This window comes from Natator depressus, chromosome 9 (genome assembly GCF_965152275.1).
Source record: "Natator depressus isolate rNatDep1 chromosome 9, rNatDep2.hap1, whole genome shotgun sequence".
NCBI classification, from domain to species: domain Eukaryota; kingdom Metazoa; phylum Chordata; order Testudines; family Cheloniidae; genus Natator; species Natator depressus.
This window is the reverse complement of record NC_134242.1, coordinates 56,188,250-56,213,292: the sequence shown is the minus strand read 5'-3', so window position 1 is coordinate 56,213,292 and position 25,043 is coordinate 56,188,250. Positions and strand designations below refer to the sequence as shown.

Sequence of the window (25,043 nt, the reverse complement as noted above, 5' to 3'; positions counted from 1 at the left end):
ACGCAGACAGCCAGACATCAGTCATACCTGGATCCCCCCCACCTAGTTAACCATGCAGCATGCAGGGGAAACTGAGACACACACAGTAGTCGTCCAAAATATTAGGGAAAAATTCCTGCTCCATCATATCGGGTGCCGTATTGTTCCTATGAGCTGTAGCCTAACTAATTTTTTGGTCCCAAAGACTACACAGTTAACCAGAAAACAGAAATGCTGTTGTTATCTTGACTCTTGCACAGTTGTCACCAAAAAGTGAAACCTTAAATATTATAGACTTGAAGGTCAGAAGGAATCATGGTGATCATCTAGTCTGACCTCCTGCATGTTGCAGGCCACAGAACCTCACCCCTCCTGAAATAGACCCAGAATCTCTGGCTGAGTTACTGACATCCTCAAATCATGGTTTGAAGACTTCCAAGTTACAGAGAATTCACCATTTACACTAGTTTAAACCTGCAAGTGACCCTTGCCCCAGGCTGTAGAGGAAGGTGAAAACCCTCAGGATCTCTGCCAATCTGACCCAGGGGGAAATTCCTTCCTGACCCCAAATACGGTGATCCATTAGACCCTCAGCATTTGGGCAGGACCTGCCAGGCAGATAACTGGGAAAGAATTCTCTACAGTAACTCAAAGCCCTCCCCATCTAGTGTCTCCAGCAGTTGAGGATTTTTACTACAAACAGTGGCTGATGGGCCACATGCCATTGTAAGCAATTTCATCATACCATTCCCCTCCATAAATTTACCAAGTTCAGTCTTGAAGCCAGTTAGGTTTTTTGCTCCCACTGCTCCCCTTGGGAGGCTGTTCCAGAACTTTACTCCTCTGATGGTTAGAAACCTTCACTTAATTTCTAGCCTAAACTTGTTGATGGCCAGTTTATCACCACTTGTTCTTGTGTCCACATTGGCACTTAAATAGCTCCAGATTATTTTCCTTTTTAAAAGAAATAAGGGCTTCTCTAATAAATTTAGAAAATAAAAGCATAAGAGCCTTATAGCAACCTCAGAGGGATAAATCCCAGGTAGGGAGAGGAGTTACAGGGTTGCAGACCTTGTCCATTCCTTTAAAGTCTGTACATAATTCATGGTACACATGTATGTAATTCATCTTCCATTCTCATGTTCAGTGTGGTCCTAAACTCTTAAGGATAGTTTTCTACTGTATATGTTTTGGGATATGGTTTTCAATGGGTATAAATCAAAAGCTTTTCAAACCAAGCAGTCTCACTTTTTCAGTAAAAGCCCTATTGAAATAGTGATTAGAATTTCTAAGTGTCTAGGCATGTATTTTCACTCCTGTAAATGAAGGAACATTGTTCAAACTTTCCCAGCTCTCTCATTTTCAAAGTTATCTTTGAAAATGGAAAACTTCAGCCAAAAACTCACAAGTGAAGTGTGTGTGAAAAGGGAACCTTGCTTTTTTAACCTTAACTATAGAGAGTGCCAGTGGATCATGTTGCAAAGTTCGTTAAAGGAATTGGTTGTTATCGTAACACCCCATTACATATCCTTAAGGTGTGGTACTTACCAGATTGGCCAAATAGTAACTCTGAGGGTGTTTAATCATCAGTGCCATGTTGCAGTCTCTGCTGTGACTATATTCGTTGTTGTGCACATGAGAGAAATGGTGCATAAGAACTCCAGTGTGTTTCCCAGAAAGACCAGGTAACCCATACATAATAAAATAGATTATTAAAACTTACATGTATGTGACTAGTGCTACGAAGCTTTGCTTCTTCATGTGTCAGAAGTGATGGAGATTGAGATCTGTCCAATTCTGATGAGTAAAAGTCTCTTGTGAACTACAATAAGGAAGCAATGCCTTACACTGTTTTGGCCCTCAGAACAGCCTCCTAGCCCTAAGATCTCTGCTGCCTTCAGGAGTGTGCTTGTATCTAAACTAATAAATGGCAGAGACTCCAGAACATATCTGCTATTAGGCATGCTAGATCTCTGTGCTCACTGATGCTTCATCTGGGTTTGCCTTTATTTTTTCCCTTCTGTTTGCAGACAAATCTGGGACATATGGGGGTTTTTCTCTTCTCCCGTGCCGTCCCCCCCCACCCCAACACTTCCTTATTTTAATTAACTTTGTGGACCATCCTTAAAAATACAGCCTTGGTTCACTTGCAATATGGGGCTAGGCTTGCTGTTTGGTTTTACAAGATGTTGTGTAAGTGCCATTGGGTAATGACCAGTAATTCACAGCAGGGACAGCAAATTTCTGTGAGACCAGGCTAAATCCCACTAAGAGAAGTCCCACCCAACCAATTATTGGAAGTAGATGGGGGAGGCTCCTGCTTTTACCCCAGAGGGAAGTTTGTGTAACTTGTGGCTTGGTCTAAATGTAAAAGTTGTATCAGTATAGCTACGTTGGTCAGGGCTGTGAAGAAACCATGCTCCTGTTAGCTATGTTGACCTAACCATAGCTATGTTGACCTAACCTCTCTATACCTGTAGCTGTGTTGAAGAGGGCTTCTGTGGAGCTAAGATCCTTTAGGAAGGTAGTGTTCCTACGGTGACAGAAAAACTCCCTCTGTCGGGGGAGGCTGCATGTGTGCCAGGGGCTATGGACTTCAAAGTGTGATGTGCCTTAATTGGGGAGGGGGGTTGAACCTTCTGACCTCTCCAGTACCACCCCGGACTCATGCATACAGACCTTCAAATGGGTAATATTTGGGTGGGGATAAGGAGTGGGCTCAGCTAGCCATTAACTTGGTGGTGGTTTTAGCTAGCAAGCAGCTCTTCTCACCTCCTCCTAAAACCAACCTCTGCCACCCCCACTTCCATCCTGTCCTCCGGTCAATGAAAATTAACAGTGGTGTGACTGACTATGTGAGCGCAGCCAGAGCGTAACACACTGGGCGTGGGGTCTGCCAGAAGTGGCTAAAATCGAGCATCTGCCCAGGACAAGGCTCGGTTTGCTGGGGCTGATGCAAAGGCAGCCATCGGGATTCCTGTGAAGTCAGTAGTGAACAGTAAGCACAGCTCACGGGGTGGCTCTGGCCCCCCTGCTATCACCCAAAGGATCAGCTCTCCTATGGCTTGCCCTTTAATGGTCTCAGGGCACTCCTTTCATAGTGGAGGCCATGGGCTTGTCCTCAAGAGTCTGTTCCAATTAGGCTGCCTAACGTGGTAAGAGGAGAAGGTAGCTAGCTCCCAGGGAGCAGCATGAACAAGACTAGAGTTGCAGAGCCAGGCCGACAGACTTTAAATTTCACATACCTTAATTATAAGTTCAGTTCCTGAGATGTTTCCTTGGTGGAGCATCACTGGGAGGGGAGGGGTGGAGGTGGCAGCAGTGACTGTAATCCAGAAAGAAGTTGTGGTGGCAGTGCAGGGCCAGCAAGAGTTGCAAGTTTGACCCTATATCCTGTAAATGGGTGGCAGCATTCTAGGCAACTGGGTGCCTTTAGATAGCATCTGGAATCCCACCCAAATTAGGTTGTCTGGTCCATTGGCTTTGGAAGAGCCTCACACAGGTTGCTGCTGTGTAGTTTCTATCTTCAGTTTAAAAGCAGCTGGGATTCTTGATGGGGTAACTAGAGGGCTAAAGGGGGAGGAAAGGCCAGTTATGGCCACCAATTCACCTGTGGCTCATTGCCCACAGCAGCAAGCTCCTGCACATCACACCTCCTAGGAAACGGCCATGAATGCAGAGTGTTCAAACAAACCTTGGCACTAGTACATGCCAGCAACTGGGGCAGTTAGCACTTATGGCTTTGGTCTCTGCATGTCTCAGAATCTCTTTGTAAAACTGGGACAATATCCCTCTGGGGTTAGTGCAGCTGTTTGCAAAACGCTTTGAAAGGTGCTTTAGGGGTTTGGATTATCTCCCCCCTCCCCCCCCGGCTTGCCAGCAAGCTCTTTAGGAGAGAACGAGGAGCTGAGATAGGAGAAATTGTTTTCATTCTAAATAGATCTGTACCATCACTGACTCAGTTCATCTGTTACAGAAACACCACTCGGAGAACAAGGGCACTGATCAGATGGTGGAGACACAAGCCCAGGTTGATGAACTTAAAGGAATCATGGTCCGAAACATAGGTATTTATCACTTCACTTCCTGCTCTGCACACAGCGCACAACCCTGGGTCCCAGAGGAGCATCCCTTTCGGAGGCATTGCCAATGGTATTGTGCAGCTGATGCTTTATGGGAAGCTAAGGTTTACCTGCCATCTTCTAAAGTAGTAACCTGGTTGAACAACAGAGTCTGCTACAGTTGGCGAGTATTCCACACCACATACAGAAGTGCCCTGAGTTTGCAGGGGAATTTGTTTGCACTAAAATTTCACTGTGAGTGGCAGATTGGGATTGAGGAGCGGTGTTGCAGACCAGTGGTGGATGTGCTCCAAATTCCAAATGCTCAATCTCCATTCTGCATTGAAAACCATGTGGGCCTGAGTGCAGGATCAAAGCACTTTTATCACTCCTTTGCTGATGGATTTGAAGAGTCTTAAAGCTGGAAAGATTTGGAACTCCTTCTATTCTTGGAGAAGGCAATGGTTTATCCAAACTAAGGGTTGTCTACACAGTGGGGTAGTGTGCTCTACAGGGTTGTGTTTTTTAAAATGCATTACTTGGTCTGTGTAGACCTTGCTGGTGTGCTTTGATCTAGTGTTTGAAATGCATTACATTAAAGCACAGTAGGGAACCTTTAGTGCGCACAAGCAGGGTCGACACAGGCCAGTTAATGTGCAGCATGTTAGTGTGCTTTAGAAATCACACTCCTCTGGAACACATTACCCCACCATGCAGACAGGCCCTAAAATCCATGTGGCTCCTTGTCATAGCCAGGTTGATTAAATAGCAACTCACCAGTTTCTGATGTAGGGCTCTTTTACACTAAAATATTTACTTCTGATCCAAACTATATAGCAGGTGTATAGAGTTATACAAGCGAGATGAAGCTAGAGGTACTGTATTAATGCTTCCTTCAATGCCTTGAGTAGCTTGTTAAATGACTAATCCAATGACTGTTTCCTTTTGAGGGCTTCGTTCTTAAACAGTGCCTGACAATGTTTAGCAATGGAGTTCAAGAAAAACTTGCTTCCTCGCTTATGATACAGGGCCACATCCTCAGCTGGTATAAATTGATGAAACTCTAGGATCTGGCTCAGAAAGTGATTTGGGATTGCTTGGGACATGGAAATTTTGACCTTTCTCCTCCCTCCACCTCAAATACTGTACTCCAAGTAGCTTAGAGGGGGTGTGCACAACGCTTAAATGTCTAGCATTAAATGTGAGCTTTTTATTGGTAAATGTCTATTTCACTGTACACATACCAAGGAAAAAATATTCCCATCGACATTACTCAAAACTTAGATAAAATAAGAAAAATGCTGCTTGAGAACTTAGTTTGATTTAAGGATATTTATTTTGTACATCCTGACATACGTTGACAATTTGTGTTGAGAATTAAGAAGCTTTATAACTTAACGTCTACTGTCACAGGGGCAGGAGGGGCGGTTCAGACAATTATGTGATGTCCTGGAGCTGTGAAAATTTAAATTGATAAAAATAGAAAAAAAGCTTTAAAATAAATGGATTTGTTGAAATTATAAAAATAATTGAATTCTGCCAATCCTAGTTGTATTAGAGATGTTTCCTGGCCTTGAAGTAGCAAGAGACTTGGATAAGGAAGGTGCTTTTGCACCTGGATTCTGACTACTGATTTGTTCTTCCTCCCTAAGACCTGGTGGCTCAAAGAGGAGAGAAGTTGGAGCTGCTGATAGACAAAACTGAGAATCTAGTGGATTCAGTAAGTACAGAGAGGCATAAGGGGAAGCGGGGGGCGGAGGTGGTGTGTACTGTATGCAGTAACCAGACATGCTGGTACCATATTAGTTATGAGGAAAAGCTGATATTATCCAGTGTGCAATGGGTGCAGGTGGAGCAAAGACCAGGCCCTAGAGCTGTACATCGTGCAAATATTGGGGCTTCTAGACTCTAAGCCCTTGTGTTTCTATTGTGACTGGCATGTCGTGTATACAAGACACATGACTTTCTTTCAATCCCCCTCTAGGCCTTACCTAGGCAACTTGGTTTCCAACAACAAGGCTGTATTCTGCTTGTGGCATAGCTAATTGTGCCCTCATTCCTTACTGCACTGTGTCTTCTGTTATTTGCCTCCAAGGCATAGCAGTGCATGAGATGAGTGGGTGGAAACTGGATACCAGGCATGTAGACTTGTCTAAACTCTGTTCCCATTGGAGTAATACCTGATTCCTACCTCCCTGGTGCTAGTTCAGTTAGGTGCTCCTTCTCTGATAAGGAACCTTCCTGTATAAGTTGCACTCTTCCCCTTTCTTCCTGCCTGTGCACACAAGCCCCAGATGCCCACATGCCCTTCCTTCCTGCTTTCCAGTATGTAAGAGGAAACCTACAGTCTGGGTTTTCTTCATATTTTGGTTCCATGACATCTATGCTCTTCATTATAGAAACCTTAATTATGAAAACTCTCAGATCAATTGACTTCAGGCTAATTATGTGGAAGCCTTCTGGCCTATAATAGTGCTTTGGCTATTGAAAAGAAACAAGTTAGTGCTGCTAACACCCACATAGCTCTGAACGGGTCCCCTAGAAGTTGTTCTTCACCTCTCAGAAATGTCAAGAAATGCCCTTCTGCATTTAAGAAAAGAAGGGAGAAGGGGAAATCATGCAAGGAGATTCAGAAAATTCACCTTGCTCCCAACAGAGGGTGTTGCTGAGTTTCCTATAGCTGGATTGGATTGGAAGCTGTTGCATGATCCTGTGTTGAATGTCCAGCATTCGCCAGCTCTTTTTCCATTCAGAGAGCTCTTTGCACGGGGATGTTTAGGGTTTTTTGTGCAAGAAATCATCTGATCTTAAAAGACAGCAGGCTGCCATCCTGGGATGAAACCCTATGATTTGGAGAGTGGTGAGGTTCCGGATGACAGAGAGGCAGGATGGGAAAAAAGAATAAAGTGAAGACTTACCACAAGGTCAGAATAGCATAAACATTGGAGCTAAGCTTCAGGTTCTCAAAGGTCTCCAGTCAGCTCGGCCCAAAAGGGAGTTGGTATCGAAAGTTTCTCAGTTTGAAACCTCTCCTCCTAATATGTTTGTTTACAATGGTAAAACTGCACAATGCCCTCTCTACTACTGGATAGTAGGCCTGCAAATGGAACAGGGTAGATTAGCCTGGCTGTATGTGCAACACAGGACATGTGAACAGGCAGTGCATAGAAAAGCTGGAGGGCTGAGCAGAGGGGTGCCCATGTACAAGGCTAATTTTCAGCCCCACACAAGCTTTGATGTTGCCTCTTTAACTACTACTTCTGTGGAAGAAAACTAGTGCAGAAACTTGGGGCCCCAATCCTGTCGCCCACTGAGACGATCAGTGCTAAAGCATTGCAGGTACAGAGGCAGGAGTGGGAAGGGGCTCCCCTTCCTAGGGGAAGTGAAGGGGCAAAGCAAATAAGTGACTTACATCTCAAGGAGACAGAGGCCCCATACAACCTCCACTGGATGAAATGACCTGCTCTTCGGCAGTGGGAAGTATCCAGGTTTATTGTAAATGCTGATGGAGAGGTGTGGGTTGGGCACAGGGAATGCACCTCTTACACGCGCACACAGACTCATAGACTTTAAGGCCTAAAGGGCCATCATGATCAGGTAGTCTGACCTGCACATTGCAGGCCACAGAACCTCACCCACTCACTCCTGTAATAGACCCCAAACCTCTGGCTCAGTTACTGAAGTCTTCAAATCATGGTTTAAAGACTTCATGTTACAGAGAATTCACTGTTTACACTACTTTAAACCTGCAAGTGACCCATGCTGCAGAGGAAGGTGAAAAATCCCCACGGTCTCCACCAATCTGACCTGGGGCAAAATTCCCTCCTGACCCCTGCGTGTGATCAGGATGCACCAGTCAGATACCTGCAAAAGAATTCTCTGTAGTAACTCAGAGCCCTCCCCATCTAATCGTCCCATCGCTAGCCATTGGAGATAGTTGCTGCTAGCAGTTGCAGACTGGCTACGTGCCATTGTAGGCAGTCTCATCATACCATCCTCCCCATAAACTTACCAAGTTCAGTCTTGAAGCCAGTTAGGTTTTTTGCCCCTACTGCTCCCCTTGGCAGGCTGTTGGAGATTAGGTATTGGATCAGGAGGGATTTTGATGAAATCCAACTGGAGGACTAGGGCTGCTCACCTGGGCTCATGGACTAAGTGGGGGTTGTCTTTCTCTCATAGTCTGTCACATTCAAAACTACCAGCAGGAACCTGGCCAGAGCCATGTGTATGAAGAACCTCAAGCTTACCATCATCATCACAGTAGTATCGATTGTAAGTTACTGGCCTTCATCCTCTGTTGTCTAAGCGTGTAACGCACATGCTCCTTTCTAAAGTGAGGCCTGGATGTTAGAAAATGTCATCCATGTCTCTTCACAGTAGCCCCCAAATAACCAGTGTCTCCAAGAAGGAACCCATTTACCACCATCACTATAAGGTTCTCTTCCCAAGGCTAGGAACCAACATTTCACTACCCTTTTTACGCTAGAGCTGTTTGGGAATTTTTCATCAATGATTTCCCAACAAAAAATGCCCTTTTCCCAAAAATATCTTCTGCAGAAAATTCATTTTGCCAAAAAATTCTGTTTTTCCATCAAGAAAATTGAAGTGATGGTTCCCTGGCTGGCTGCCCACCTGGAAAACTCTTGTCAATTACATTTTCTGCCTGCTAGTTCCAGGGCCCAGGAGTTAGGAGGCCAGCTCCTGGGGAGGGAAAGGCTTCCTTCAGGCAGGAAGCCAGACATTCCATTTTGGTTCTCTCAAAATGGAATTCTCTCAATCCCTTCCCACAAAAAAAGTTTCATTTTGACTTGTTCCATCCCAAATATGAAGGACCTTTTTCAAAAATGGGAAATTTTTTACAGGAAGGGATTTCTCTTTTCCAGCCATTTCTAGCCCTGCCCATAACGGTGTGCAGGGGTGATATCCTCTATCTTAATGTATCAGATGAGAAGGACAGGAAGTGTAGCATTCCAGAGGGTGTCCCATCGCCATTCTCTCTAGTTGTATATAGCCCTTTAAGGGAGGGCAGGGACATAGCTGTCTTGTTGACTCTTAAAATCTGAAGCACTGGGTTCACAGTATCTGGGCCCAGTGGAGACTTAAGTTTTAAGGAGTGCCTATGCCCCCGTTGCTGACTCTTACTTGAAATGGCATTATGCCTGAGTCATGGCCTCTCCTCCTCCTCAGGTATTTACCCTCAAATGTTCTTGCTCTTAACATCTTTCATCTGAGGACCTCAAGGCATAATTGCAGGCGACATAAGGAGAGCTTTGCACCTGATGGAGCCTTGCATCACTCTGCAGAGCGAGTAGTGTTATCCCAGTGTTGCAGTTGGGGAAAATCTGCCTCAGTTTCCCCAAGTCGTTGAATGCCAAAGGAGAAGTTGGTGGCAGAGACAGGAATAGTACCCTTGTCTGGGTTTCCAAACCTTGTTCTAAGTACTTGACTGCTACACGCTGAGTGATAGGAAAGATTCTCTATCCATGTGACAGTGCTTTCTTCCTCCAGGTGGTCATCTACATCATTGTGTCGGCTGCCTGCGGGGGGCTTACATGGCCCAGCTGTGCGCAGAAGTAAACAGATGGCCTGTGCTGATCAGCCAAGGATGAGAGCACATGAGCGTGTGCAAAGGAGCAACCCACAAAATAACTTGTCTTTCACTACTGACACATCATTCTTCCATCCTTCCAGGACTTCATACTTCTCTTTGCCTTATCACCCCCAGTGGCCCCAAGTCACTGCCTCAGTGCAGTTTCAGCCTCAACGAAGAGCTGTTTTAAAACTACTTGAAGGGATTTTGTTTCTTTGTTCTTTTGTCTTAACTGCAGTTTCTCAGCTGGGCAGGCAGTGAGGCTGGCTCCAGAGGGTATGTGCATGCTTCTCTGTGTGTGTGTATGTACAGCTTTGCACTTTAATGGAAGCGTGCTAAGCAGAGAACAGCATTGCTAGTGCCTCCATCTCTGCATGAGCAGTGGGGCTGGAGAGCTCAAGGTGGGTCAATGAAGGTAGGCAGAGTGATGAAAGTCCATTTTGCTGTCACTATATTGGGATCTAATTAACATCTCCTCCCTACATGTTTGGTCCACAAAGTGATGCATTATGTAGGGTTAAATGCTTGCTTGTTCAGGGGCCACTAATGCAAACATGGGTTGAGGTCACAAATAGAATGGCACAGTAGATGTTAAGATCCCTCAAAGGCATAGGCCCCTCCTGGAGACACATCTCCCTCTTCAATATGGAACCCTTTTTTCCTTTGGGGAATCTCTTTGGACAGCTGTACAGATGGGTGGGGATTGAGTGGGCATGTTGAAATGACTCCTCTTTCACCCTGTCTTCTGCTCAGCTCCCCTACTTTGTGACTAAGTTGATAGAGTAAAGATGATGATTGTGATAAACTTGGCTGCTGTTTGTCATTGTGTTTTAAGTATCGCTTCTGTCCTGTAAGTTTAATCGTCCCCCACTCAAAATAAACTTACAGCAAGTGCTTATTACTCAAGATGGAGGAGATGGAATTGGGGTGAAGCCTCTTTTCTAGTTTTCAAAGAGGATATGTGTTCTGAGTTCTATGAGGTGCCATGTACTTGCATTTCCATCCTGGTCAGATCCTTCCATGTTAAAGAAACAAACCACTGAAAACAGGTAACTGATGGTTCCTTCCCAGTTCTAAGTCTCACCTTGTGCTGGTCTGAAGGGAAACTCTTATCCAGATATGTATTCTAGATTCTTATCTGTGGTACAAAACACCAACATTAACAACCAAAGGCAGGGGTCCTTGACAAATATACTGCTATGAGAACCTCACAGGGCCAAAAATAGCCCCATAGAACCTTGTCCAGTGTCTGATGATAGCTTTGATTATAAACCTTTTGTCCTATCTGGATGTCCTTATCTAAGGGTAGCCCTGTATAATTCATCAATAGCGAAATGGGGGTGGCACTGTCCAGTTATATACAGTGCAGATTTGTAAAATAGTGGCTTGAGGTCTGACCTAGGCAGTGTGTAAAAGGCTTGCTCACTCTTTATTGGTAAACTGTTCAATATTTCTTTTGAAAGAGCTCTGTTTCCTGTGGAGGGGATGGAGACAAAAGCAAATCCTCTGATAAATGAGAAATATGAGGTGACTTAACACAAATATCAAACTCCTGGGTCCTAGTTTCTCAGTGACTGAGCAGTGGGAAACTCTAACTCACACCTTCTTAATAGTAGATGTGTGGGAGGAAGGGAGAGAGGCTTAATCCTAGTGCTTATTGCTGTGCCCTTAATCAGATGTGATGTACAGAACATCTTTTGCACTCTGGCCTTGAGGAGTTTATCCCTGAGGCCATTTAGTACTGGGTCCCCATGAAACGGCACTGAAAACCAAATTGCCACCCCATCACATCCTTTGTACTGCTGCATGTTACACACAGATCTCTCAGTGGGTTCCATTCTGTAACAGTGCTCTAAATTAACATCCATGCATCCTCAGTAGGCCAAAATCTGACCCATGGTAGTTGGAAATTGGTAAGTAGTGTCTTCCTGCCATGCAAATAAACACGTTTGTGACCCTGTTCAGTCCAACTGGAGATACAAATGAACTTATCACTAAGAATAGAAGCAGTGCTGAGTTTATTGGAAACCCTCAATTGGTGAAATACTCATGGCTCATCTGGGAAGTGCAGGAGATAGGTCATCTCCTTCAAGCATGCACTACTGCCCACAATCAATGTGCAACTGTGCATGTTTTAAGGATTGATAATGTTACTGTTAATTTGTCTGTTTATGTACAAACACTTTTTATATAAATGATTTCCTTGTTTTAAAGAATGCAGTGAGGCATTACTGTAAAACAAAATTAACCTGTTCGAATAAATTTCTTGTATGTCAAATGACCAGACTTTGTGAAGTTTTTTGAAGGGTAGCTTGGCATTAAATGGCTGCTCCCAACTCATGGTGGAGGAGCACCACCAATCTTAAACCCAGCAGTGTTCTGAAAAGTTATTTAAGACCCTGCGTAACCTAACTTGGTGTGCTTCTGAAATAGGCCAAATTACTAAAAGATACTTTAAATATATCAGCAGTAGTGCTGCCTGTCCTGATTAGACTGATTTAGTTTCTCCTGAGCAGCAAGAAAACTAGTCACTACCCCTGTGTACACCCTTGCCTATAAAGCATATTATCCAAATCCTCCACATGTGGAAGAGTTTGGTACATAGACTTAAATCAAGTAGAAAAACAGCTTCAAGAAAGCAGATTAAAACAAATCTGGACCATCTTTTTCTGTTTGCACAGCACCTAGCATAAGGGCTATAATCAGGGTTGTCTATCTGCTTCTGCAATGCACTTTTGTGTAGCCATCCTCAGCATGACAGATGTTGCCCTCAGGAGCTACACTGGAATAAGCTGTCAGAACTGAATTTTGTGGAGAACTCAGTAAAAAGCATGCAGAGATTCTTAATATGAATCTAAACCAACCATCCCCTTTTCATGTGCAAGAAGAAAGAGAAGAGGCTTAGCCCTTTCTCCTCAATCCCACAGCAAGACACTTCTTGCAGGTGGGAATGCAGCTCAAATCTTCAAGTAGAAGTATTCACCAGAGAAAGAAGGAACTGTTGTCAGATTATTCACTGCCTTGCACCTTAGTCATTTACCTCTGATGAAATGAGAACCATTGTTACACACACACTGTACAGGTAATAAATAGCTAGATGGTGTAAGGTACCAGAGAATTGGGTCTTGCATATTGGTTGAAAGACATGTTGTTGTCCTTAATGTTTGGAAACTGCATTATGTATCTTGTCTGAACTCTACAGTGAACTTTATTTTGCAGGCTACTCTAATTAAAATGCTAACTCTAGTCCAGGTTGATAAAGTATAGTGTTTTCCTACACATTAAATATAGCAAATATTGTTAATGGGCTGTTCTAAGTCCAAAACAAAGCCTGTTTACTAGAAAATACATGATTTTCCCCATGCTTAACGCTTGGCTTGATATGAAATGCAAAAATGTCTGAGCTATCCCCTTTCATCTTCAAAACATCCTTTGCATAAAACATTTTATTTAATATAACTGATTTAAGCTAAATATCTTGCATGGCCTTCTAGTAGTGGTACCGCTGATTCAGGCAGCTAAAGGAATGCTGCAGTAATTGCTTACTGTGGAGCTTGCTCTGCAAAAAGATTGTTAAACTGAGTTTTAAATACCTCATTTTTCCCTATCTCAAATTAGTATTTAAGATATATGAACCATTTGGGCTACCACTTAAGATTCCATCAGGAATCCACAACAGATTCAGAACAATTAAGTCACTAGAATTTACACTTTAAAGGGTGCTTACATTTAAAATGCCCCAAAAAGCCTGTGGGACTCCAGCTCTAAAGGAAAATCCAAGTGCCAACTCTGAAAGCACTGGCTAAACTGACTTTATGCGTGTGTAGCAGGCACTCAATATTTTCTACATGCCTGTGCCACCTGTGATTCAACATAGCTAATGCTACCGTTCTCTGGGTAAGTTAACATCTTGTTTACTACAGTTTACCTTTACGAAGCACCTGCTCAGAGGGAAAGTGTGTGGAACTGTTAGCTAAAAGAAGGTAGTAAAAAAAAGCAGCAGCCAGGATTTAAACTCCTCTGCTGGTATTTTTAAATGCACAGTGTGCAGCCTTCATCCTAATCTACGTTTTCTAGCCCAGTTTAATTTTGGTATAGCTAGGCAAGGAGCCTCAATCTCAATGACTAAATACTGATAAGGAACTGGAATATATCTAGTCCTTCCCCAGTGACTGAGCTAGCATGGGGAGAAGGAGCTAGTCATCAGCTGTCAGTCAATAAGTACAGTACTCAAAGCCAAGTCAGCATTATTCCTTAAACCTCATCTTCAAAATGTTTTCTTACATTAGCTAATGAAACAAAAATAATAGACATGGCAGTTTTAGATAGTTTACCTTGCCCTGCTAACCTTAAAACAACTGCCTTCTTCAATAGGAGTAACCATGTGAAAACTACCTTACCACTAGGTAACAGGTGGAAAGACAACACTTAGGAAAGAGACATCCAATTGGAGGTACCTCTTTAAATCTGAACAATTGTGCTCTGAAGCCAGAGTCCTGGAGCAGCTGCCTTAAACAGTGAGCTACAACCAATACCAAGGATTGCTCATCTTTCATTTTCCACCCTTCTACATCCCCCTCCATAGCTTGAGGGCATGCCAAACAGGCATAAATGAAGATATTATCAGGTACAGTACAACTAAATTTAGTGTGAGCTTGTGAGAGAAGTATTTCATGATATTGAAGGAGACTAGATTTAACTCCAGCCAGTCCAAGTAGTGTTTAGTGTTTTTCTACAGATTTAGACAGCCCACTTTAAAATGTCCAGAGTTTAAAAGTTCTCTAACCAAACAAAACTAGCTTCAGAAGCTGAGGGTTGGGTCAGTCCCCAAAGTATTTTGAACTAGTCCTTCAAAGCTTCGCAAGTATAAGTTCTCTCCAACTGCTGTTTATTAAAATCTCATTTCTAGTGCTTCTGTTAATCAAACTAATCTACCAATTCATATCTCCATCTGCTGATGTTGTATGGAAGGTCTTGTCCCTTCTTTAACAACAGTACTTGTAGAATCATAGAATATCAGGGTTGGAAGGGACCTCAGGAGGTCATCTAGTCCAACCCCCTGCTCAAAGCATGACCGATCCCTAATTAAATGATCCCAGCCAGGGCTTTGTCAAGCCTGACCTTAAACTTCTAAGGAAGGAGATTCCACCACCTCCCTAGGTAACGCATTCCAGTGTTTCACCACCCTCCTAGTGAAAAAGTTTTTCCTAATAGCCAACCTAAATCTCCCCCACTGCAACTTGAGACCATTACTCCTTGTTCTGTCATCTGCTACCACTGAGAACAGTCTAGAGCCATCCTCTCTGGAACCCCCTTTCAGGTAGTTGAAAGCAGCTATCAAGTCCCCCCTCATTCTTCTCTTCCATAGACTAAACATCCCCAGTTCCCTCAGCCTCTCCTCATAAGTCATGTGTTCCAGTCCCCTAATCATTTTTCTTACCCTCTGCTGGACTCTCTCCAATTTTTCCACATCCTTTTTGTAGTGTGGGGCCCAAAACTGGACACAGTACTCCAGATGAGGCCTCACCAGTGTCAAACAGAGGAGAACGATCACATCCCTCGATCTGCTTGTAGTGCCCCTACTTATACATCCCAAAATGCCATTGGCCTTCTTGGCAACAAGGGCACACTGTTGACTCACATCCAGCTTCTCATCCACTGTAACCCCTAGGTCCTTTTCTGCAGAACTGCTGCCGAGCCATTCGGTCCCTAGTCTGTAGCAGTGCATTGGATTCTTCCGTCCTAAGTGCAGGACTCTGCACTTGTTCTTGCTGAACCTCATCAGATTTCTTTTGGCCCAATCCTCCAATTTGTCTAGGTCCCTCTGTATCCTATCCCTCTCCTCCCAGTATTTACCTCTCCTCCCATCCTCCAGATCATTTAAGAAGATATTGAACAAAACCGGCCCCAGGACCGACCCTTGGGGCACTCCACTTGATACCAGCTGCCAACTAGACATGGAGCCATTGATCACTACCCGTTGAGCCCAACAATCTAGCCAGCTTTCTATCCACCTTATACTCCATTCATCCAGCCCATACTTGTTTAACTTGCTGGCAAGAATACTGTGGGAGACAGCGTCAAAAGCTTTGCTAAAGTCAAGGAACAACACGTCCACTGCTTTCCCTTCATCCACAGAGCCAGTTATCTCGTCATAGAAGGCAATTAGATTAGTTAGGCATGATTTGCCCTTGGTGAATCCATGCTGACTGTTCCTGATCACTTTCCTCTAAGTGCTTCAGAATTGAGTCCTTGAGGACCTGCTCCATGATTTTTCCAGGGACTGAGGTAAGGCTGACTGGCCTGTAGTTCCCAGGATCCTCCTCCTTCCCTTTTTTAGAGATGGGCACTACATTAGCCTTTTTCCAGTCGTCCGGGACCTCCCCTGATCACATGAGTTTTCAAAGATAATGGCCAATGGCTCTGCAATCACATCCGCCAACTGCTTTAGCAATCTCTGCCCCATGGACTTGTGCACATCCAGCTTTTCTAAATAGTCCCGAACCACTTCTTTCTCCAGAGGGCTGGTCACCTCCTCCCCATGCTGTGCTGCCCAGTGCAGTAGTCTGGGAGCTGACCTTGATCGTGAAGACAGAGGTAAAAAAAGCATTGAGTACATTAGCTTTTTCCACATCCTCTGTCACTAGGTTGCCTCCCTCATTCAGTAAGAGGCCTACGCTTTCCTTGACTTTCTTCTTGTTGCTAACATACCTGAAGAAACCCTTCTTGTTACTCTTAACATCTCTTGCTAGCTGCAAGTCCAGGTGTGATTTGGCCTTCCTGATTTCACTCCTACATGCCCAAGCAATATTTTTATACTCATCCCTGGTCATTTGTCCAATCTTCCACTTCTTGTCAGCTTCTTTTTTGTGTTTAAGATCGGCAAGGATTTCACTGTTAAGCCAAGCCGGTCGCCTGCCATATTTACTATTCTTTCTACACATCAGGATGGTTTGTCCCTGTAACCTTAATAAGGATTCTTTAAAATACAGCCAGCTCTCCTGGATTCCTTTCCCCCTCATGTTGTTCTCCCAGGGGATCTTGCCCATCAGCTCCCTGAGGGAGTCAAAGTCTGCTTTTCTGAAGTCCAGAGTCCATATTCTGCTGCTTTCCTTTCTTCCTTGTGTCAGGATCCTGAACTTGACCATCTCATAGTCACTGCCTCCCAGGTACCCATCCACTTTTGCTTCCCCTAGTAATTCTTCCCAGTTTGTGAGCAGCAGGTCAAGAAGAGCTCTGCCCCTAGTTGGTTCCTCCAGTACTTGCACCAGGAAATTATCCCCTACATTTTCAAAAACTTCCTGGATTGTCTGTGCACCGCTGTATTGCTCTCCCAGCAGATATCAGAGTGATTGAAGTCTCCCATGAGAACCAGGGCGTTCTCCATGTTCTGTATTACTTCAGACTATCAAATGTACTTGCATGCAACTGCCAGTATTTAATAATACAAAGCAACCTAGATTACTTGGTAGCTGGTACAAGCAAACTAAATATTTTAATACATGTAAATAAATACATCTAGGAACAAAGCATATAGGCCAGTTATGGGAGACTATCTTTGGATGCAATGACTGAAAAAGATTTTGGTGGTCTTGGAGTCATTGTGGATAGCTCTCTGATAACATCCACTCAATGTGCAGCGGCAGTCAAAAAAGCTAACAATGCTGGGAATCATTAGGAAAGGCATAGATAAAACAAAATATCATAATGCTGCTACATAAATCCATGGTATACCCACACTGAATACTGTGTGCAGATGTGGTTGCCCTATCTCAAAAAAGATGTATTGGAAAAGGTACAGAAAAGGGCAACAAAAATTATTAGGGGTATGGAACAGTTTCCATATGAGGAGAGATTAAGACTGGGATTTTCAGATTGGAAAAGAGATGACTATGGGGGGCGGGGGGGTAATGATGATGACTAGTGTGGAGAAAGTAAATAAGGAGATGTTATTTACTCATAACACAACAACTAGAGATCACCAAATGAAATTAATAGGCAGTAGGTTTAAAACAAACGGAAGTATTTCTTCACACACCCACAGCCAACCTGTGGAACTCTTTGCCAGAGGATGGTGTGAAGGCCAAGCCTTTAACAGGGTTCAAAAAAGACCTAGATAAATTAATGGAGGATGGGCAGGGATGGTGTTCCTAGCCTCTGTTTGCCAGAAGCTGGGAATGGATCACTTTATGATTACCTGTTCTGTTCATTCCCTCTGAAGCACCTGGCATTGGCCACTGTCAGAAGACAGGATACTGAGCTAGATGGACCTTTGGTCTGACCCAGTATGTCTGTTCTTAACTGTCTGGCTGTTAACAGCAGAATAGGATGTCACAGTGCAACACTGCCTAAAAGGGCTGCCATGATGCATAAATGGGAACCTCAAGTGTGAGTAGGAAGATTTTACCTCTGTATTTGGTGCTGGTGCAACCACTGCTCAAATAGTATGTCCACAATTCAAAAATGATGTTGATTAAACTGGAGAGGGTTCACACAAGAATGACCGAAGGATTACAAAGCTGTTTTATAGTGACTGAGCTCCTTATAGTTTAACAAAGGAAAGGTTAAGGAGTGATCTGATTAGGTGTACAAGTATTTACAGGGGGAACAAATATTTAAGGCTCTTCAATCTAGCAGTGAAATGTATAACAATCCAATGGCTGGAAGTTGAAGCTAGGCAGATTTGGACTGGAACGAATGTGTACATTTAACAGTGAAAGTAATGAACCAAGGGGTCATGGATTTTTAAAAATAAGGTTGGGTGTTTTCCAAAATAATTCTGAGTATATCTTTAGAAAGTTTTATTGCCTGCGTTTACAGGTTGTCAGGCTAGATTATCACAATGATCCCTTCTGGCCTTGGAAGCTATGAATATATGCTTCTGCAGTTTCACAGTCACCTCACCCTGCAATCAGGGTTGATTCCTGCAGAAACAGTAGGAGAGAATGATTCCAGGCCCCCATTTTGTTAACTTTCCCTTACAAATAACTTGGATTCATATGTTTCTCTGAAGTTTTCTAAAATGACATTCCAGTTGATTTAGGGCTTCAGAGTGAGTGTGAATGTATCATCAATTTTAATCTACCTATATGTAATTACTAAATAGAAGCCTGTAATGCAAATAATAGACAGATAGTAAAAGTTTTCTGTAGTGGTTAACCTACGTGTTTCTGAAAATAATTAAGGCCTGAGATCTATGAAAGTGGAGATTTTGTCCCTCTTCCCACTAACTATTTTTATAAAAATAATACCAAAAAGTTCATTAAAGACGCATTATTTTTATTAAACTACAATATCAAATCACATTGATGGCAGGGAGAACAGCGCTGTGCTCTATTACCAGTGCATATTTCAGAAAATATGATTGAATCAGTGGTCTCCATAGTTTAAAATGGGTCCCTGTCCTCAGCAAACAGATTCCTTCGTATGAAAAAAATGCAGTAGAAAAGCTTTATACAAAACTAATAAAGGGCAACTGTTACCAACTGGGAATGGGTAAAGTAGATCGTGGAGAGAATCACTTCAAGTGCAATAGCTTCTCTCCAATATACAAGGGGAGGCCATTCACTACCGGACTCACCTGTAGTAGTTCAGTTTACCAATGTTTGGTATTTCCTCGTGAAGTTATGGAACACAGCAAATACTGAAATGTGATCGTTTTTAAGTAGCACCCATTGAAGTGTGACTGCCTGTTCATAAACCCACACAAATATTGTGTACTACTTCATCTGTGAACTTACACTTGGTGATGCACACACTAATACAAACGTCTTTTTGAACTGTACTACTGAGTTATAAAAAGCTGCTTCATCTTCGAGAAGAAACATTCTCTACAGGAACAAGTAAAAAAAATCTGAATTTCAGGCAAAAGTTAGATTACACCAGGTGAATTTAAAAAAAAACAAACTCATTTTCTAACATCTATACAGCTATTTCTCTAATATCCAAACCACTGCTTTACAACAAAGCAGCACAGTGGGTTGAAATTTCTTGATGGCACAAACATGACCACCTGTGCCCTTCCAAGCAAATTTTCCCATGAACAGATCATATTGAATCTCAGTCACCATCTCTTCCAACAACACACTGCTGGTCTGGTAGAAGTTTGTACTAGAGATACAAAGGCTAGAGTTAACCAATCTTCATCTGATGTTTTTCAGACTTCAGTAGTATATTCTGAACAGTAGGAACACAGTAAAGAAAAAGTTGTCCATTTCTACCACTAAGAGACCAAGCTCTTGGTAAAATAAATGAAGGCAAGGGGGTCATTTGCATTCAAAAGATGGGGAAAACATACAAGTCAGTCCTACATGATGAGTCTGGGGCAAGGTGTATTTTAAAATAATGTTCTCATGCCCAGCCAGCTGGGGGTCTGCTTCATACAGATGTTTGGCAGTTTATCAGCTTCTCTGGGTTGGCTTAGTAACACCCATCCTTCCAGGAATCATCAGCAGTTGTCTGACTGGTCTTTGCTGACTGAGGAAATCTATTTTAAAAATACAAAAAAGCCAAGACATCAGACAGACTGATGCATTGGGGTACATTTAAAAAAAAGAGCAACAAGAAATGAAATGCTCATTAAAGCATGAGAAACATGCCAGAGAAACATTAGTGCGCCAAGCCTCGAGACTGAATGCTGATATTTTTGCTTTTACAAAATCCATTTATCATCACAGAATTTTAGCACCTGCCCTACAGTCATGTCTTAAAATCCATAGTTCCCTGTTACACTCACACCCATGAATACCAACTATTAAAGGCAGCCCCGTGTTCTGAGGCATGCTAGTGCAAGAGACAGGAAACTGCAGCAGGCTCAGGTAATGTTGAAAAAGGCTTTAAAGTTAGACATGACATAGCAGCCATGGTCTATCTAGCCCAGTATCCTGTCTTCCAACAGGGGCCAGTACCAGACGCTTCAGAGGGAATGAACAGAACAGGCAATCAAGTGATCCCCCTATCATCCAGTCCCAGCTTCTGGCAGTTAGAGGCTTAGGACAACCAGAACATGGGACATCTTGACTAATAGCCATTAATGGACTTATCCTCCACAAACTTATCTAAATTTTTTTTTAAACCCAGTTATGGTTTGGCCTTCACAACACCTCCAGCAATGAATTCCACAGGTTGACTGTGCATTGTGGGAAGTAGTACTTTCTTCTGTTTGTTTTAAAACTGCTGCCTATTAATTTCATTGGGTGACCCCTGGTTCTTGTGTTATGTGAAGGGGTAAATAACACTTCCTTATTCATTTTCTCCTTTATCAACACCAAAATTCAGACAATTGTGGGTTAATTTGTTACTTTAACATCTAATATCATGAACTGAAAGATATCAGAGAAAAATATTTGTGTTCTCTCTATATATATACACGTATACACACAGTAAACACTTTGTACCTGATTAATTTCATTGTTTCTCTCATTAGTGTGAATTTCTCCACTGTAAAAGCCTATTTTTTAGACACATTTTTAAAAAATTGTAAGTCTCAACAATTAGACAACAGGGATTTTGGGGCAGGCATAGTACCAAAGAAATTGGGGGGGGGGGGAGAAGGGGCACGGCGGAAGCATTACTTTACTTTGGTTGGGATTTTTTTTAAAAGCACTCAGCATTGGCTACAGTGGAAGAAGACAAACAGTAAAACTCCCAAGTTACCCTTTAAGGATAAGCATGAGTAAGATAATCAGTACAGTATCCCCTACAATTATTTAGTTTGAGAATAAGTTGTTTATTTTACTCAGACCCTAAATTTTCAACGTGCCACAGATTTACATTGACAAAGTATAACGACAAAGTATAAAGATGTCACACAAGATATGAGGTTTTGGCAACTGTGTAGAGGACAACTGAGGATTTGGCACATAGGAAAGCATGGGAGATGGTCTGGACTATGGAATAAGCACATTTAGACAGACTTCCTACTAAAATGATAAACTGTGACTAGTTCCTGTTGACAGTTGTCATAATTAGGTTTCACAGCCATCATAGCTCTATTTCAAAAATCTGAAGTAATAAGTAAGTCCCATTAAGATGAAAGGGGGTAGTTATACCTTTCTGAGCTGTTTCAGCTTGTCTGCAGACTTCAGGAAGTCAGCTCAGCATAGCTTTACACAGCTGCAATTGGAAGATTATCTTAGATGCTGTAAGAGCTAGGAAATTTTAAAAGCCTAAACAATTCTAGGGTAAGAGGTGAACTCTGTTGCAATTTCAACAGCTGCAGGATCAGAACACATGGAGGCCCTGGTTAAAGTATATAAATAAAGATTATATAATATTCCATTTTTGTTCCAGCTGCATTTTGGTTTTCATTCACATGTGAATGCTATTCTCCATTCTATCTCTGCTTCATGTGAAAGACAAGATTACAAACACAGAAACTTGCCAGCTGAGTTCTTCAGAGACATGGGGCCAGACTATCCATTGCTCTATACTTTATATAGCCATTTACACCAGTGCAGAATGGGAATGACACTACTCAGTCAGAATGGTAGCATTTTACACCCACTTTGCACTGGTGTAAATGGCTACAAAAGGTTCAGAATAATGGAGAAATGAGGTCACCCAAAGGCTGTTTTGGATTTTAATAGCCTCCTAGTTAATAAGAACAGATTGGTACAAGAAACCAGGAGAGAAGTAAGAAAGTTACCAGTATTGCAGTGCTTGTTTTGAGGGAAACACTTTGCAGGATTATGAAGGCACTTTAAATGTTAAAGTATTTTTAATGTACGGCCTACATTTAACCTTAGTGTCCCATTAAGCAAGATAAGAAGCTATTTTAAAAATGTGAGCTTTCCACTGAGGAGAGAACACATTAGTGATGGCCCCCAGCTGCACCCTTCATCAGGGAAGCTGTATGGTCTAGTCAGTGAATAGAACAGCTTGGATTCAAGAGATCTGAGTTCTCTTCCTTGCTTTGGCCATTGACTCAGTGATGCTCAGTAAATAATTTCACCTCCGCCTGTGAAATGTGTAAATTAAGCTGATCCCAACTCCAACTGAATACTGAAGTCACTATGTCACATCACAAAGTGAAGGAAGAATCTATTTGATTTTCTGCCATCCATAGAATTCTCTCAAGCATTGCTCCCTGCAGTCATAATTAGCAAGGAGAGTTTCTCAGGTTACTAGAATCATAGAATATCAGAGTTCAAAAGGGACCTCAGGAGGTCATCTAGTCCAACCCCCTGCTCAAAGCAGGACCAATCCCCAATTTTTGCCCCAGATCCCTAAATGGCCCCCTCAAGGATTGAACTCACAACCCTGGTTTTAGCAGACCAATGCTCAAACCACTGAGCTCTCCCTCCCCCCTTCCTTCCTACCTACTCAAAAGGAAATTTGTATGGGCAGAAATAGGACAAAGAGGAGGTAGTTGACTTCTCTGTTTACCGTTTTGGTGACAAGAGATTATTTCTCTCAACACAATATGCACACTCATTTTATATTATTGCTAATGGTGAAATTTAGAGCCCAGCTGCTCCAATGCATTAAACATAAGCCCTTGCTTTCACCCAGTTGTGTGGCTCTTTAAGAAGTTGCCGAAGTGGCATATATGTATAAGAGAGATGTGTTAAAATTAGGGTTGTCAAGCAATTAAAAAAGTTAACTGCGATTAACTACACTGTTATTAATAGAATACTATTTATTTAAATATTTTGGATGTTTTCTACATTTTCAAATATATTGATTTCAATTGCAACATGGAATACAATGTGTACCGTCCTCACTTTATTTTTATTACAACTATTTACACTGTAAAAAAACAGAAATAGTATTTTTCAATTCACCTAATACAAGTACTGTAGTGCAATCTCTATCATGAAAGTTGAACTTACAAATGTAGAATTATGTAAAAAAACTACATTCAAAAATAAAACAATGTAAAATTTAGAGCCTGCAAGTCCACCCAGTCCTCCTACTTGTTAAGCCAATTGCTCAAACAAGTTTGTTTACATTTGCAGGAGATAATACTGCCCAGTTCTTGTTGATAATGTCACCTCACAGTGAGAACAGGCGTTCTCATGGCACTGTTGTAGCCAGAATTGCAAGATATTCTGCTAGGTAGGGACATGCTCCACCTAACGAAGAAAGGGAAGAGCATCTTCGCAAGCAGGCTGGCTAACCTAGTGAGGAGGGCTTTAAACTAGGTTCACTGGGGGAAGGAGACCAAAGCCCTGAGGTAAGTGGGGAAGTGGGATACCAGGAGGAAGCACGAGCAGGAGAGCTCAAGAGAGGAGGAATCCTGCCTCATACTGAGAAAGCAGGACGATCAGCAAGTTATCTTAAGTGCCTATACACAAATGCAAGAAGCCTGGGAAACAAGCAGGGAGAACTGGAAGTCCTGGCAAGTCAAGGAATTATGATGTGATTGGAATAACAGACTTGGTGGGATAACTTACATGACTGCAGTACTGTCATGGATGGATATAAAACTGTTCAGGAAGGACAGGCAGGGCAGAAAAGGTGAGGAAGTTGCATTGTATGTAAGAGCACTATGACCGCTCAGAGCTCCAGTATGAAACAGCAGAAAAACCTGAGTCTCTCTGGACTAAGTTTAGAAGTGTGAGCAACAAGGGAGATGTCGTGGTGGGAGAATGCTATAGACCACCAGACCAGCGGGATGAGGTGGACAAGGCTTTCTTCAGGCAACTAACAGAAGTTACTAGATCACAGGCCTTGGTTCTCATGGGGGACTTCAATCACCCTTATATCTGTTGGGAGAGCAATACAGCAGTGCAGAGACAATCCAGGAAGGTTTTTGGAAAATGTAGGGGACAATTTCCTGGTGCAAGTGCTGGAGGAACCAACTAGGGGCAAAGCTCTTCTTGACCTGCTGCTCACAAACCGGGAAGAATTAGTAAGGGAAGCAAAAGTGGATGGGAACCTGGGAGGCAGTGACCATGAGATGGTAGAGTTCAGAATCCTGACACAAGGAAGAAAGGGGAGCAGCAGAATACGGACCCTGGACTTCAGAGAAGCAGACTTTCACTCCCTCGGGGAACTGATGGGCAGGATCCCCTGGGAGAATAACATGAGGGGGGAAGAAGTCCAGGAGAGCTGGCTGTATTTTAAAGAATCTTTACTGAAGTTGCAGGAACAAACCATCCTGACGTGTAGAAAGAATAGTAAAGATGGCAGGTGACCAGCTTGGCTTAACAATGAAATCCTTGCTGATCTTAAACACAATGAAGAAGCTTACAAGAAGTGGAGGATTGGACAAATGACCAGGGAGGAGTATAAAAATATTGCACAGGCATGCAGGAGTGAAATCAGGAAGGCCAAATCACACTTGGAGTTGCAGCTAGCAAGAGATGTTAAGAGTAATAAGAAGGGTTTCTACAGGTATGTTAGCAACAAGAAGGTGGTCAGGGAAAGTGTGGGCCCCTTACTGAATGGGGGAGGCAAGCTAGTGACAG

At 42.8% G+C, this 25,043-nt stretch overlaps 2 protein-coding genes across 6 annotated transcripts in view; one reads left to right on the top strand and one right to left on the bottom strand.

Moving 5' to 3' along the window:
• VAMP7 (vesicle associated membrane protein 7) overlaps nt 1–11,894 on the top strand; it is a 60,452-nt gene extending 48,558 nt beyond the window's left edge. Inside the window, exons 5-8 of one of the 3 annotated variants that reach the window (XM_074964279.1) lie at nt 3,956–4,046; nt 5,693–5,760; nt 8,220–8,312; nt 9,549–11,893. In XM_074964279.1, coding sequence (XP_074820380.1) covers nt 3,956–4,046; nt 5,693–5,760; nt 8,220–8,312; nt 9,549–9,617 — 321 coding nt within the window. In that variant the 3' untranslated portion in view covers nt 9,618–11,893. Of the gene's footprint in view, nt 1–3,955; nt 4,047–5,692; nt 5,761–8,219; nt 8,313–9,548 lie in introns of all 3 variants that reach the window. The other 2 variants (XM_074964278.1, XM_074964280.1) reach the window with 2 other exon arrangements.
• Nucleotides 1–25,043, bottom strand: part of LOC141994153 (SLAIN motif-containing protein-like) — a 112,248-nt gene that overhangs the window by 21,282 nt on the left and 65,923 nt on the right. Inside the window, exon 8 of one of the 3 annotated variants that reach the window (XM_074964276.1) lies at nt 18,894–20,116. The exons of 1 other annotated variant lie outside the window; for it this stretch is intronic. In XM_074964276.1, the coding sequence (XP_074820377.1) occupies nt 20,050–20,116 (67 nt within the window). In that variant the 3' untranslated portion in view covers nt 18,894–20,049. Of the gene's footprint in view, nt 1–18,893; nt 20,117–25,043 lie in introns of those variants that run through there. One more of the 3 variants, XM_074964274.1, reaches the window with a different exon arrangement.